This window comes from Aquarana catesbeiana, linkage group LG06, assembly GCF_042186555.1.
Source record: "Aquarana catesbeiana isolate 2022-GZ linkage group LG06, ASM4218655v1, whole genome shotgun sequence".
NCBI lineage: Eukaryota > Metazoa > Chordata > Amphibia > Anura > Ranidae > Aquarana > Aquarana catesbeiana.
In genome coordinates this window covers 415,580,401-415,596,873 of record NC_133329.1, presented here as the reverse complement: position 1 = coordinate 415,596,873, position 16,473 = coordinate 415,580,401, and the positions used below count along the sequence as shown (strand labels likewise).

At 46.0% G+C, this 16,473-nt stretch overlaps 1 protein-coding gene across 1 annotated transcript in view; it reads left to right on the top strand.

Moving 5' to 3' along the window:
- Nucleotides 1-16,473, top strand: part of LOC141147320 (protein mono-ADP-ribosyltransferase PARP14-like) — a 171,151-nt gene that overhangs the window by 48,012 nt on the left and 106,666 nt on the right. The window contains exon 6 of the mRNA XM_073634541.1: nt 9,662-11,931. Within this exon, the coding sequence (XP_073490642.1) occupies nt 9,662-11,931 (2,270 nt within the window). The remainder of the gene's footprint in view (nt 1-9,661; nt 11,932-16,473) is intronic.

Here is a 16,473-nt window from a genome sequence, read left to right as displayed (position 1 = left end):
ATTAGTTTAGTATTAGTTTAGTGTCAGTCTAGGGATAGTGTGAGTGTAGAGAGGAGGACCACCATTCAGCTTTGCATAGTACGCAGCTAGAGTAGGAACCGTGTCATTCATACATACATTAGTGTAGAGTAGGGACAGCTCAGATAGTTTCAGTGTAGTGTAGTGAGACCGTGTCATTAATCTTGACATTAGTGTATGGCTAGAGTAGGGACAGTTCAGATAGCGTCAGTGTAGTGACGGTTGAACACTGTCTATTTGGTTGCGTTACTGCCAGTTTAACGTCATTTATTTCTGTGTGCGTTACTGCCAGTTTAATGCCATATAGTTTTGTGTACGTTACTGCCAGTTTAACGCCATATAGTTTTGTGTGTTACTGCCAGTTTAATGCCATTTACTTTTGTGTGCATTACTGCCAGTTTAACGCCATATAGTTCTGTGTGTCACTGTACGTTTGGTGCATTATATTGAAGTATATAATAGTGTATCTGTGGAGTGTGTCTGTGTAGTGTGAGTACTCAAATTAAAGTGCACCAAACACCTCTTTACATTGATTAAAGTGCATCTGCGTACAGATTTCAACTTCTTCTTTACATTTGCTTATAAGCACCGCCCCCTCCCTCCCAATAATGTCTGGTAGGACAACAAGGAGAGGCAGACGTTCTCTTGGCACTGTAAGGGGGCCAGCAACAAATGTGTCCACAGGCAAAGGTGGACGTGGTGGTCAGTTCTCAGGCAGGGCATCATTCCCTCTGTTTAGTGAGTTTGCCCATGCTATCCAGCCACAGCATGCAGAGGAGGTGGTGGACTTGCTTACTAAACCTTCCTCATCCTCCTCATCCTCTGTCACGCAAGCAGAGACAATTGTGCTGTCCCCCGCAGTTGCCAGAGTGGATAAACCTGCCTCCTTTGTCCACATCTATCTCTGCCATAGCCCCAACATAAGCCATTGAGGAGTCAGCTGAGTTATTTGACCACAGCGTCAGCCACTTGCTCCTTGATGATGCCCAGCCATTACTGGATTCACATCTTGGTTCTGAGGTTGAGAATGACAGGAACATGAGCCTGGAGAGAGGGAGGAACACTGGTAGACAAATTGGCATTCATGTTCCCCAAGCCGCAGCGAATTGACAATTTGTATCCAGTGGTAATGATGAAGATGGAGGAGATGGAGATGGAGATGATGATGATGTCACTGATGTGACTTGGGTGCCAGATAGAGCAGAGGAGGAAACTGAAGGTGAGGCGGCACAACCCTGAGGAGGTCGGCATCAAGAAAAAGTAGAGAGCAGCCACCCTATTCCATCACATTCTGCAGCTGTTATCTCCCAGCCCACTCCCCAAACCTCAGCTGTCTGGGCCTTTGTCAGCACATCTGCAGCAGATCGCACTGTTGCTATCTGAAAACTGTGTCTCAGGCTCATCAAACGTGGCAAAAACACCAACCATTTGGGTACCACATGCTTAACAAGGCATTTAAAGTCTTTCGACAAGAGCACCCAAAAGCCACTCAAAAGGGGCACAAATCTATCCCTCCTCCTCCTCCTTACCCACTTCAGTCTGCCCCTGCTATACCGAGTCATTACCTCTCAGCAGCCTCCACTGACAGGGATGATGGTACAGCACAGGGTGTCCCAGGTGCTAGCAGCACATCTGCCAGCAGCACACCACCAGCTGTAGACTGTAGCCAACAAATTTCTCTGCCCCATCTGCTGCAGTGGAAAAAAAAATACAGTCCCTGCCACCCACATGCCCAGCGTCTAAATGCAAGCTTGTCAAAGCTGTTGGCTCTCCAATTTCTGCCTTTCAGCCTGGTGGATTCTGCCCCCTTCTGTGAATTAGCACAATGTGCTGTACCACAATGGCAGGTTTCCAGTCGCTACTAAATTTCATGTAAGACCGTTCCATCTCTCTACCATCACATGCAGGGGAATGTTCTGGCATTGTTGGGCAAGGCAATCCAGCTTGCTGCTGACACGTGGTCCAGCAAACATGGACAGGGACAATATATTTCGTTCACAGAACACTGGGTAACGCTGCTTATAACTCGAAAGGATGCTGGACAGGGCTTAGCACTGCAGCTTGTTGTGCCCCCACATCTCCATACAGCTGGTGGTGATGATGCCAGACCTGTGAGATCTACAACCCTCCTCCTCCGCCACCTCAATGCACTCCCCTGCAGAATTGTCCTATGAACAGCAGGTACCCCCTAAGCATTCAAAGGGCTATTTCCAGAGTCAGGCTAAAAGGTGCCATGCAGTGCTTCAGCTAATGTGTTTAGGGGAAAGGAACCACGCCAGAGCAGAGATTCTTGCAGCTCTGCAGGGACAGGCCCAGAGGTGATTCAAACCATGCCAGCTGGAGCCAGGAATGGTGGTGTGCAATAATGGTTCAAACCTCCTGTCTGCCCTTAGACAGGGAAAGTTGACACATGTGCCATGCCTGGCACATGTCCTCAATTTGGTGGTGCAGCATTTCCTAAGTACGTACCCAGGGTTGCTAGATGTGCTAAAGCTGACCAGAAGAGTCTGTAGCCATTTAAGGCAGTCATACACAGCCAGTGCTCGGTTGGCTGAAATTCAGCGGGAAATCCACCTGCCCGTAAACCACCTGATTTGTGACATACCCACCAGGTGGAACTCGACTTTGTCAATGCTGCAGTGGCTATACGTGTAGCAGAGGGCCGTCAACGAGTACCTGTGCGAATACGGCACGACAACAAGCTCAGGCCGCCTCGGTTTTTTTTCCCCATGCCAATGGCTGATCATTAAGGATGCATGCACTGTATTGTCACCATTTGAGGAGGCCACAAGAATGGTGAGCCGTGACAGGGCTTGCATTACTGACACAATCCCTGTTGTGTTCCTGCTGGAGCAGACTCTGCATGGCATTATGGACAGGGCACTGGAGGCAGAGCAGCAGGAGGAAGAGGAGGACTTCCTTTCCTCTCAAGGGCAACTTTATCCAGACACCATCATTCCTATGTCACAGAACACACAGGAGGAGAGAGGGGAGGAGGGTGAGGAGGAGGATTCTGGCACTTTCATATGCTTCGAAGAAGAGGAAGACATGCGTCAATCTGTAATCAATGGCTTTCCAACACCAGGACCCTTGGGAGTAGTACGTGGCTGGGAGGAGGAAGTTCCATATGCTGTCATTTTGAGTGACCCCGAGGAGTCTGCTTCTCAAGCCTTGGCAAATTTAAGGCGCATGGGCAACCTCATACTTCAAAGCCTGCGAAAGGACCCAAGAATACGTGGTATAAAGGAGAAGGATGATTACTGGTTGGCAACCCTCCTTGACCACCGTTATAAGAGGTAGGTCTCAGAACTCATCCCGTCCCCACAGAGGGTGCAGAAGATAAAATCTCTTGAGGACACGTTAAAGAGAATTTTATTGAACATTTTTCCTGACTCCAGTAGATTACAGTGTCTTGAGTCTTCTGTTGTTCAAGAGAGGAGCGTTGGAGAAAGCATCCGCCTAAGTGAGGCATTTTGGATTTTTTTTAGTCCTGGGCTGCCAGCTTCCATATCCCATTGGCAGCGTATGCATCACATGGTGGATGATTGCCTCGGGACCAAAACAGAGGTGGAAAGCTTTCCAGCTGATTATCCACTGACTTACTGGGTCATGAGAATAGACCACTGGCCAGAACTTGCCCAGTATGCTATTGAGTTGTTGGGCTGCCCTGCATCCAGCATGTTTTCAGAACGGGCATTCAGTGCTGCAGGAGGTTTTGTTACTGATCATAGAACGCATCTGTCCACAGACTTCCTGGACCGCTTGACTTTTATAAAAATGAATCAGTCCTGGATTACCAGCTATAAAGCCCCTGATGCCAATGTCACTGATGAAGTCTTTTTGGGATGTGGAATTTCTGCAGGACTTCGAGGCTGCCTAGCTTTGAGGGTGTTCAATCATTTCATCTGGAAGAATGTTTTTGGTATAGGTTTCATGGGCACAATTAACAACCAAAGACCATTTTTTCTGCACCTGTGTAACAGGTGCATATCATTGCAATTTTTTACAGCAAGGCCAATTCTTGCTTTCATCAAGATTGTCTCTATAGGGTTACGGTGGGAAGGCACCACCGACACCCAAACCCAATTTTTACGCACCTGTTACTTCTATACAAAGTCAAAGTGACACCAGAATGTATCCAAAAAATCTCTAATCTTGTTCCCTATGCACTACACGGGGGCCTCATCATACACACTGGCTCCCCAGCTGTTGTTGAGCAAAATAAAGGCAGCTTGCAAGGAACATTTTTTTGGCTTTATAAATGCAATTATTGCTGCAGAAGATTCTAGACACGGTACAGAGCTGCCACTTTTCAGGTAGACTAAGGGGCCCCCCCCAGGCACTATATTGGAAGGATTTTTTCATTTTTAGGCTTTCACTTTAAAAATCAAAAAATCACTGCTCATTTAAAAATGACATTTTTCCAAACTTTTTTTTTATTGATTCATGTCCCCCAGGTCAAGACCCAGACCCCTATAACCATTGTATGCCCAATTACTTGCATATAAGCCTTCAAAATGGGCACTTTTGATTTTTGACGTTCGGGTCCCATTGAATATAATGGGGTTCGTTATTTGGGTCCAAACTTTCGTGGTGTTCGAAAGTTCTGGTGCGAACCGAACAGGGGTCCGTTCGGCCCATCCCTACTCTTCACCCTACACTGATGCCTTGAAAAGTGACTGGGTGGGCTAAGGGATCTTGGATCGTGCCGGTACCGGAAAAAGAACGCTTTTATGGCAGACATACTCTTCTTGAGTATGGGGGTCCATCACACCACCTTTTTCAGGGGTTGCAAGAATAACTTTTGATTGGGGTGTACGGGACACTCCTACTTGCTCTGGTTGCTTCTTTATCGCCCTGCGCTTGTCCTCATAGGCCTGGAGCACTGAAAGCCACACAGTTCGCAGACCGCAGCCATGTGTCCGCTGGCCCGAATGTTCATATTTGTCCAACAAGTGGGGTAAGTCCAGGCCTTTCAGTACATTCATGCCCAGCACAACAAGCATTGCTGGGTTGACTGGGCCCGGGGTCACAACTACCCCTACCGGCTCCACCACTAGGTCTTGATTTATATCCTCACCCAGGTCGACCAGAATGGGTTGATTACTGGCTGCTCTGAGGGATAGGCAGCTGGGGTCTTATTGTTCTCATACTCCAAATCTCTGCACATAGAAATCATACTCTATGACTGTGACCTTTGACTGATGCAGTGTCAATCAGGCATGGGACTTCTTGCCTGTTGACCAGGGCAGCTACTGTTGGTGTTGGTGCGACAATGTCCTCTGACTTGCTGGGACTTTGTGCTGTTAGTCCGGGGTTCATCCCTCTGCCCCAGTAGTCAGTAGTTAAATTACAGCCTGGAAGAGTTTCTAAACCAGACCGCCCACAGTTCTTGGATATGTGCCCGTAGCAGTCGCACCATCAGCATTTTGTCTTCCTTGGGATCCCTGCGCAGTGGGTTTTCACCCCTATGGGGTTGGACTGAGTCCTTCTAAGAGGAGACTACCTCCTGTGTCAAGGTATCCACATCGACTAGGGCATTAATAGCCTGCTTCACCAACAGCCGAAACCTGGTATAGGCACGGGGCATTTTCTAGTCTCTCCACCCACTCTGCCTGAGGAATCTTGGAGCCACTGAACTTTGTTATTAGGACTAAGGCAGATCCTAGTGGAGCCATGCTGGAACCCAATCCTCCTTTCGCACCCGCTGCAAAGGAAATGTCCTGTTGACTGCCGCCAAGTGTAGGTAGGGTGAAGCGTGGTGAGGTGGCAATAACACACCCAGTCCAAGTGTGATATGGAGAACTTGTAATAAAGTAATACAAAGATAGTTCACATTGAACCCGGTGGGAAGTCTCAGGGATTCCAACAGCGTGTAGAGAGCAGGTATCAGCCAATCTGACAGCGTCTGTTATGAGGGGCAGAATGCAGCCTGGCCGTCTCATGCCAAAGCAGGAGGATGTCCAGAGAAGTAGCGATCTCTATGCTTTCCCTCCTCATCAGGAACCTTTCCCTGGCGCTAGTTCTGTCCCCAACAGAATTAGTAGTATACACTTCTCCTATAATTCTCAGATAATTAACAATGGGAGAAAGACACTCGGGAGAGACCTACTTACAATAAACACATTATGGCAGGAGACCCCAGTGGTTTGAGCTGATTACATAAACAATATCTATACATGTTAATTTGAGGCATAGAGGCCCCAAATATGTTTATGAAACCTCCAGTTCCTAGAGTCTGTGTGTTTTGGGGACATATGGACATGAACCCAAAGCAAGACCACTCTAGGGGTCCCCCAGGCACATACGTCCCAAAGAATAGTGTTCCCTTAAAAGTCAGGGCCCATTAGTAGGCAAGAGGCCACCCTGCAGTCCTCTCCAAAAGCCTCTGTCCCCGTTGGGTCTGTCATACCAGTCAATGGCTAATAACATTAGGAGGCTGTTTCTCAATCTACAAGTGCCAGTGGATAACCCAATAGGTAGGGCCATTCTCTCCTTAGACACAGCCAAGGCTTTTGACTTTGTCGAATGGCCTTACCTCTAGGAGGTTTGGGCTGGGGAAAAACTTTGTTAATTGGGTACGTGTTCTCTAGTCTGATCCCAGAGCCAGACTGCGCATTAATAATATCATTTATTCCTCCTTTTCTTTACATAGGGGCACTAGACAAGGGTGTGCATTATCTCCCTTTCTGGAGATAATGGACACCCTGGTGGAACCCTTAGCCATCCAAATCCATAAGGATCCTGCTATTCTGGGATTTCAGCAAGGCTCTTTTGAAGAGAAAATCTCCCTCTATGCAGATGACATAGTATAGCTCTGCTATACTTGGGCAATACAGCTGGCTCCTTGCAGACTCTGATGGCAACCATTAATAAATTTGGTGAATTCACCATAAATTGGTATAAATCCATCCTAATGCCCCTTGACCCACTAGGAGCACCACTCCCTGCCTGTGCTAGTCAAATTGCTGTTGTCGCTTTTAAGTATTTAGGGGTGGTGGTATCCCCTGAGCCCTCAGAATACCTCCAACTGAACCTTACCCCTCTGTTGGATAGGCAGAGGTTAAAAAGCGTGTTAACTTAATAAAGATGATCTGAGCCCCACAGCTCCTATATATTTCATAACTCTCCAATGTGGATCTCTAACAAATGGTTTAACCCCTTCCCGACCGGCGCACGCCGATGTACGTCGGCAGAATGGCACTTACAGGTACGTCCATTTAAATTCACCGCCGTGCCATTCCGTGCGCGCGCCCCGGAGTTTGGCCGCGGGTCCCGCAGACTCGATCTCCGCCGGGATACCCGCGATCGCCTCACGGAGAGGACGAATGGGGAGATGCTGATGTAAACAGCATCTCCCCGTTCTGCCTAGTGACAGTGTCACTGATCTCTGCTCCCTGTCATCGGGAGCAGTGATCAGCGTAGTGACACAGCTAGCCCATCCCCCCTACAGTTAGTAATCACTCCCTAGTACTGACTTAACCCCTCCCCGCCCCCTAGTGGTTAACCCCTTCACTGCCAGTGTCATTTACACAGTAATCAGTGCATTTTTAATCGCACTGATCGCTGTATAAATGACAATGGTCCCAGAAATGTGTCAAAAATGTCCGACATGTCTGCCATAACGTCGCAGTCACAATAAAAATCGCTGATCGCCGCCATTACTAGTAAAAAAAAAAATTATTAATAAAAATGCCATAAAACTATCCCCTATTTTGTTAACGCTATAACTTTTGCGCAAACCAATCAATAAACGCTTATTGTGATTTTTTTACCAAAAATATGTAGAAGAATACGATCGGCCTAAACTGAGGAAAAAAAATGTTTTTTTATATATTTTTGGGGGATATTTATTATAGCAAAATGTAAACAATAATGTGTTTTTATCAAAATTGTCGTTCTTATTTTGTTTATAGCGCAAAAAATAAAAATCACAGAGGTGATCAAATACCACCAAAAGAAAGCTCTATTTGTGGGAAAAAAAGGACATCAATTTTGTTTGAGAGCCACGTCGCACGACCACGCAATTGTCAGTTAAAGCGACGCAGTGCCGAATCGCAAAAAGTGCTCTGGTCAGGAAGGGGGTAAAATCTTCCGGAGCTGAAGTGGTTAGAAGAAGAAAAAGGCCCGTATCAGCTTAACCACTGTGCAGTATAGTAAGGATAGAGGAGGTTTGGCAGTTCTGCATCCCAGAATGTATTTTCTGGCTTCCCAGATACAACAGTTTGCTGGTTGGGGACATTGTAATACCTTAGACCCCGTAGCTCAGTTGGTAACCCTGTCCCACTCTACCTTCCCTGCTAGCTCCCACCTGAAGATGGACCTACTGAGCCTTCCCCCTTCTTTCCCCATGACAGTTTGTTAGGCTACTAAAGAGGCACTGCATATGTCTGGCCCTCTGTATTTTACCCCCCTATGGTGTAACCCCAATTATCCCGAACTTTGCTAATTGCAGGGATTCTCATCTTGGCAACAAAGGGGTGTTTGTTTTTTTTCCCTAAGTTTTTAGCGCTACTACCCTTAAGGCATATGATCACTTATGCACTGAATTCTCATTGTCCCACAAGCAATTCTACCAATATCTTCAATTCAGACATGCACTAAAACCCCCAAAAAACCCACCTAATTTAACAGTATATAGTTCAGTCTTAGTGACCGAGGTCCTACAATCCAGTGTCTGTAAAGGTTTGATATCCTGTATATATCTGGAGTTGTTGCCCTCCATTCAGAACCACACTTTGTTGAAATGCAGGGCTCGCTGGGTGGCTGATATAGGAGATATTGATGGTGATCAAAGGGACATGGCCCTGGAATCTATTCCTGTTACATCCCTATCGGCCTCACACAAACTCTCACAGTTGTTTAGCCTTCATAGAGCCTACTATACACCCGCCACCTTGTTTGATTGGGGCAGGAGAGATAAGCCACTGTGCCCTAAATGTAACATAGGGGTGGTTTTATATAGGGGTGGTTTTATACAGATGATCTGGCAATGCCCAAAGCTCACTTGGAATTGGACTAAGGTCCAACAGACTATCTCAAAGCTCACCCAAGTTTCTGTACCTTTAACCTGTTTGGTGTGCCTACCTGGAACTGTGGACACTGAAATCTACCCACCGGGTGTATACATTATGATAACTAGATTGCTATATTTAGCTAGGAAGTTAATTGCTAGGTTCTGGATATTACCCACAGTACCTTCTAGAAAGAAATGAGTTGAGTATGTTAATTCTCTACTACTTGGTGAAAATGTAATCTTATTTGGCAGAGCTGGTTGGATTCTCACGGCCTCGCTCCTTCACAGCTAGTAATGGATAGACAAATTTAAGTTGGTACGGCCCCACTGTTAAGGGGCTCGAATTGTTTCATCTACCTAAAGCGTCAGTTATATTAGGCTTGTTCTGAGCTTATAGTATATTATTCTAGGAAAACAGAAAGAAATTGTATTGTGCACAGCTTATTGTATTATGAGCTCTGGTTGATCTGTTTTGTTTTTGTTTACATTCTCTATTATTTTATATGTCTTTGTACTTTTCAGATGCTTTTTCATATTAATAAAAAAGTTTGGATTAAAAAAAAAACTGACTGTGAGTATTAAGTGAAGCATCAGTGTGAACCATCTGTTTGTTTCCTTCTCTTCCAGATGTTAAAAGAGTTTTGAAGAAGGATCATGTGTTTTCCAAGAAAAAGATATCCGTATACCCTTACTACCCATTGTTGGGTATAGCACTGTATGGGAAGGACGGACCTTGTATAGAAATACCAAAGCCTATAGAGTTTAATATCAGTGCATACGTATTGGAACATATCTGTAATAATGAAGGACTAAAGAACAACATAGATGTGAAGATGAAGAATAAACACTGTGAGATCAAATGGCCAGATCAAGACTGCCGGAATCCTGTCCTTCAACTCATCTTCTCTTCCACCTTGTCCACCAATCTCAGGTCTGTGACAAAGATTGTACTGCAATGGAGTGAGGATATTTATAATGAATTTTCACTCTTCATATCAAAGTTCAGAGTAATAGAGTATAAAATGGATAAGTCCGTCTGGGAAACTATTAGAGAACGTGTCAGCAGCTCCACCTATGATAAAGTACTCATCAAACCTGACTTTGGTTTAGAGAAAGTTTTCTTGGCTGGAATGTCCAAGGATGTTACAAAGATTGACCCGACATTCAGACAACTGATAGCGGAAACCACCAAAGTGGTGGAAAGAAAGAAACAAACCAAGACTGAGACCTTATCTATGTCTCCAGCCCTCTATCAGATTATGTGTAACAGCGGCCTAAAGAAGAAGATCCTGGACCAGGTTCCAGAGCTGAAGATGGACTATGATGTGCCAAAAAAGAAAGCCTGTCTATCGGGACTGAGAGATGAAGTGCTCACCGCCAAATATGAGATACTCAACATCACACAACAAATGAAAAGTAAAGTCATCCAGATGAATCCACACCTCGTCCACTTCCTGATGTCCACCAATAATGAAGAGCTGTCTTCTCTGCTCTTTGTACATCACAAAATTAACGCAATGCTGGAAATTGATGATGGCATTGTTAAACTGATGGCTTATTCAAAGGAAGACTTGATAGAAGCAGAAAATCAAATTAAGGAAAATCTGCTCCACAGACAACTTTTAATTGAAGACAAAAGTCTTCTGAAAACTCCGGAGTGGAGAAGTCTCCAGTCACATCTGCTCCAGGAATTTAATGCAGAGAAAATCACAGTTCTAATAGGGGAATCTTCTTCTGGAACAGAGGACAACATGGTCATCGCCGGCCTGCCTTCAAATGTTCTAAAGTGTTACAAACAAGTCAGCGACTTTTTGGAGAAGAACACTACTATAGAGACAGAAATTCCAGTTCATCCTTCAGTAAAGATGACGTTCTTCTGGGAGGAAAGAAAGGAGATGTTGGAAAAGATAAAGAAAAATGTAAATGTAACAAAGAATCCGAATAGCATTTGCCTGTCAGGACCACGGGTGAAAGTTCAAGAGGCAGCAAATGTCATTAGTGACATTCTGCACTCACTTCACAGTGATACTCTGCGTATTGAGAAACCGGGAGCCAAAAAGTTTTGTAAGGCCAATGAAGAAGTTCATGCTACAATCACAAAGACAAATCATCATTGTGTAATACGTTTGGATGAGGCTGGAGTAGAAAATGATCTATTTAAAAAATCCCAATCCCAATTCCAAATAACTCTTCCAAATGGAATGACCCTCTCTGTATATAAAGATGACCTGTGCCGTCACAATGTAGATGTCATTGTTAATGTAGCCAATGAAGATCTTAAACATATTGGGGGTTTGGCAAAAGCTATTCTGGATGCAGCAGGACCTAAACTACAAGATGACTGCGATCAGATTATCAATAAAGATGGTAAATTGTTCACTGGAGATTCAGTAATTACTGACGCAGGGAAATTGCCTTGCAAACAAATAATACATACAATCGGTCCCCGATGGGATGCAAATTCATGCTCCAACTGTGAATGGCTTTTACAGAAGGCGATTACCACCAGTTTACAGCTGGCCTCCGAGAAGAGTCACAGTTCAATAGCAATTCCAGCTGTCAGTTCTGGAGTTTTTGGATTTCCTCTAAAATTATGTGTTGAAAACATAGTGGAAGCCATACGGGACTATGTAGAGACACCGGGACAACAGAGCAATTTACAGAGAATCCATCTTGTAGACATTAATGATGAAACTGTTAACATTTTCTCTGAGGTTACAAAGGCAAAATTTGGTAACCAAACGAGTGCTGTGCCATCTACAGCAATGACACCCCAGCTGGTCACAAGAGTGGCACAGAGCCCACCAGCACCAGTGAATAGAGGTAATGACAACACTTTGATGACCAAGGAAGGACTGAAGATCAAGCTGCTTCAGAAGAATATTGAGGACTGTTCGGTATGTATATTCTCCAGCACTTTCCTGCTAAAGTAGAACAGTTTACCTGTTGCAGCCAAAGGTCCCACCATGAGGGTTTTTTTCATTTACATTCCTGCTAAAGTAGGACTCCACTTTTATGATTTAAATAGAGGTAGGAAGGGTTAGAACCTCTGTCGCTTTGTTCTTCCTGTCCAAGTTGGATGGTAGAAAGTGGGGGGAATTCGCCCAACAGGGACACAGAGAGCAATAAAAATATAACAGAGTTTCTCACTCTTTCCAAATCTGTTTACATTCTTCTTTTAGAGATTTTTTTCTCCAAACTGGACGTCAAGGGGATTTCCACAGATGGACCCAAACAGCAGTGGAAACTTGACAGAGATGTTTCAATTTCCCTAAATTAAGGCAAAAATGCACTACTGCTTTTACAAGGTGTATATCAGCCTTTCTCAATGAGGATTTAGTGGATTCCTAAGTGTTCTTCCAGAGGTTACTGGGGGTTCTTTGACCATTGAGCAATTTCTGCCTCTGACAGTAACTCCTGACTAGGGATGAGCTTCGTGTTCGAGTCGAACCCATGTTTGACTCGAACATCGTCTGTTCGCCCGTTCGCCGAATTGCGAACGATATGGGCCGTTCACGCCAAATTCGTGTGGCGCGTCACGGCCCATAATTTACTGCGGCATCGCAGTGCATTGCTGGCTGATGATTGGCCAAGCATGCACTATGACCCGCATGCTTGGCCAATCACAGCGCCGTCTGAACAGAGAGCCGTAATTGGCCAAAGCCAAGGAGGCTTTGGCCAATTATGGCTCAGGGGATTTAGTACACGCCCCACACTATATAAGACCGCCTGCACGGCGGCCCTGTGTAGTGTGTGTTCTGGCGTTCATTGAGAGAGAGAGAGAGAGAGAGACAGACAGTGACATTTGATTTGAGTTAGACAGATTAGGCAGAACAGTCAGTCAGTTAGCTGCATTTACAGTGTATTGTGTATATATATGCATCCCAGGTGTTGCATATATATATATATACACTGTATTCAGTTTAGCTAGATCCGTTCCTGTTATCTTCCTACTGACAGGCAGGCTTGTCTTGTTACAGTATTTACAGCTACCTGAAGAAAATTACTGGTGTTCTTTTGATCCTATTAGTACCACAGTCAGGCAGCTAGACTATTTACAGTTAGTGCAGTGCGTCCTGCTCACAGTGTTCAGCTAAAACTACAAGTTAGTGCAGTGCGTCCTGCTCACAGTGTTCAGCTAAACCTACAAGTTAGTGCGGTGCGTCCTGCTCACAGTGTTCAGCTAAAACTACAAGTTAGTGCTGTGCATCCTGCTCACAGTGTTCAGCTAAAACTACAAGTTAGTGTGGTGCGTCCTGCTCACAGTGTTCAGCTAAACCTACAAGTTAGTGGGGTGCGTCCTGCTCACAGTGTTCAGCTAAACCTACAAGTTAGTGTGGTGCGTCCTGCTCACAGTGTTCAGCTAAAACTACAAGTTAGTGCTGTGCGTCCTGCTCACAGTGTTCAGCTAAAACTACAAGTTAGTGTGGTGCGTCCTGCTCACAGTGTTTAGCTAAACCTACAAGTTAGTGGGGTGCGTCCTGCTCACAGTGTTCAGCTAAACCTACAAGTTAGTGCTGTGCGTCCTGCTCACAGTGTTCAGCTAAAACTACAAGTTAGTGTGGTGCGTCCTGCTCACAGTGTTTAGCTAAACCTACAAGTTAGTGGGGTGCGTCCTGCTCACAGTGTTCAGCTAAACCTACAAGTTAGTGCGGTGCGTCCTGCTCACAGTGTTCAGCTAAACCTACAAGTTAGTGGGGTGCGTCCTGCTCACAGTGTTCAGCTAAACCTAGAAGTTAGTGTTGTGCGTCCTGCTCACAGTGTTCAGCTAAACCTACAAGTTAGTGGGGTGCGTCCTGCTCACAGTGTTCAGCTAAACCTACAAGTTAGTGTAGTGAGACCTCTGCACAGTGTTCATCTAAAGCTACAAGTTAGTGCAGTGCGTCCTGCTCACAGTGTTCTGCTAGATCTGTTCCTGTTATCTTCTTACTGACAGGCAGGCTTGTCTTGTTACAGTATTTACAACTACCTGAAGAAAATTGTTGGTGTTCTTTTGATACTATTAGTACCACAATCAGGCAGCTAGACTATTTACAGTTAGTGCAGTGCATCCTGCTCACAGTGTTCAGCTAAAACTACAAGTTAGTGTAGTGCGAGCTCTACACAGTGTTCAGCTAAACCTACAAGTTAGTGCGGTGCGTCCTGCTCACAGTGTTCAGCTAAAACTACAAGTTAGTGGGGTGCGTCCTGCTCACAGTGTTCAGCTAAACCTACAAGTTAGTGCAGTGCGTCCTGCTCACAGTGTTCAGCTAAAACTACAAGTTAGTGCAGTGCGTCCTGCTCACAGTGTTCAGCTAGATCTGTTCCTGTTATCTTCTTACTGACAGGCAGGCTTGTCTTGTTACAGTATTTACAACTACCTGAAGAAAATTGTTGGTGTTCTTTTGATCCTATTAGTACCACAGTCAGGCAGCTAGACTATTTACAGTTAGTGCGGTGCGTCCTGCTCACAGTGTTCAGCTAAAACTACAAGTTAGTGGGGTGCGTCCTGCTCACAGTGTTCAGCTAAACCTACAAGTTAGTGCGGTGCATCCTGCTCACAGTGTTCAGCTAAAACTACAAGTTAGTGCTGTGCGTCCTGCTCACAGTGTTCAGCTAAAACTACAAGTTAGTGCAGTGCGTCCACCTCACAGTGTTCAACTAAACCTACAAGTTAGTGCAGTGCGTCCTGCTCACAGTGTTCAGCTAAAACTACAAGTTAGTGGGGTGCGTCCACCTCACAGTGTCCAGCTAAACCTACAAGTTATTTTTTTTGCGAGCTCTGCACAGTGTTCAGCTAAAGCTACCTGTAGAAGGTTGGTGGTGTTCTCATACTACAGGCAGGCAGTTGATTTTGCTAGCTGCAGTATCAGTACATATATATATATATATATATATATATATATATATATATATCTATCCCAGCTTAGTGCAGCTACAGGCCATTAGTATGTCTGGAAGGCCAAGGCCAAGAAGGAGAGGCAGACAGTCACAAGCCAATAAGAGAGGGCAAGCAGGCTCTGTGTCTAGTGCTGGTCGTGGAAACGAAGCATCCTCATCAGCACGTGGCTGTGGGACACGCTTGGCCTTTTTTTCGGCAGCTGGCCGTGTTGAGCCACAACATGCGGAAGACTTGGTCGAGTGGATGACCCAGCCGTCCTCATCCTCCTCATCCTCTCTCACCCATGCCCAGGGTACTTTGTCTGGCAAAGCAGCGGCCACTTTCCTTGGCTCAATGTCATCAGTGACTCCTTCCCTAGCCCCACCATGTCCTCCTGAGGAGTCCCTCGAACTGTTTGACCACAGTGTTGGGTACATGCTCCAGGAGGATGCCCATCATTTGGAAGGCTCTGATGATGATACTGAGATCGATGAAGGCAGTAACGTGAGCACGGACAGAGGGGGTGCCCAAGAAGGACAGCAATCTGGCAGTCATGCTCCCCCTGCTGCAGCATACTGCCAGGTTTGCTCCAGTGATGAGGAGGGAGGGGATGATGAGGTCACTGACTCAACATGGGTGCCTGATAGGAGAGAGGAGGAGGAGGAGGAGGAGGAGGCGGCACATCACCAACGAGGCAGGATGCCCTCCAGGGGCCAGCCTAAGGGCAGCACCTTGACTGCATCACACCCCAAAGCTCCACATGTGCAGGGCGCTGCAGTCTCTGCGCGTTATTCAAAAAGTTCTTTGGTGTGGGCCTTTTTTGAGACGAGTGCATCAGATCGCACCGCTGCTATTTGCAACATATGTCTCAAGCGTATCTCGCGTGGCCAAAACATCTCCCGCTTGGGTACTACATGCTTGACCAGACATATATTGACCTGCCATGCAGTTCGTTGGCAAGCGTATCTAAAAGACCCACACCAAAGAACAAAGAGGACCTCTCCTTGCTCCTCATCAGCTGAGATCTCCAACCCCACTATACCTTCAGTCCTCTCTGAGACCTGCACTGAGAGGAATGAAGGTGTAGAATTAGGTGTGTCACAGCCAAGTACTTGTGGGCAATCTGCTTTTGGTACACCGACGTCAGATTGTACCAGGCAAATTTCCCTGCCCCAGCTGCTGCACCGCCGAAAGAAGTTTGCTCCCAGCCATCCACATGCCCAGCGGTTGAATGCTAGCTTGGCAAAATTGCTAGCACTTCAACTGCTGCCTTTTCAGTTGGTAGACTCTGCCCTCTTCCGTGAGTTTGTGGAATGTGCGGTTCCTCAGTGGCAGGTACCCAAACGCCACTTTTTCTCACGGAAGGCGATTGCGGCTCTCTACCGGCATGTGGAAGGCAATGTCCATGCCTCGCTGGACAGGGCGGTCAGCGGTAAGGTGCATATTACCGCTGACTCATGATCCAGCAGGCATGGACAGGGACGTTACCTAAGTTTCACGGCGCATTGGGTGACTCTGCTGGCAGCTGGGAAGGATGCAGGACAAGGTGCAGTAGTTGGAGGTTGTTCCGCCACCACGC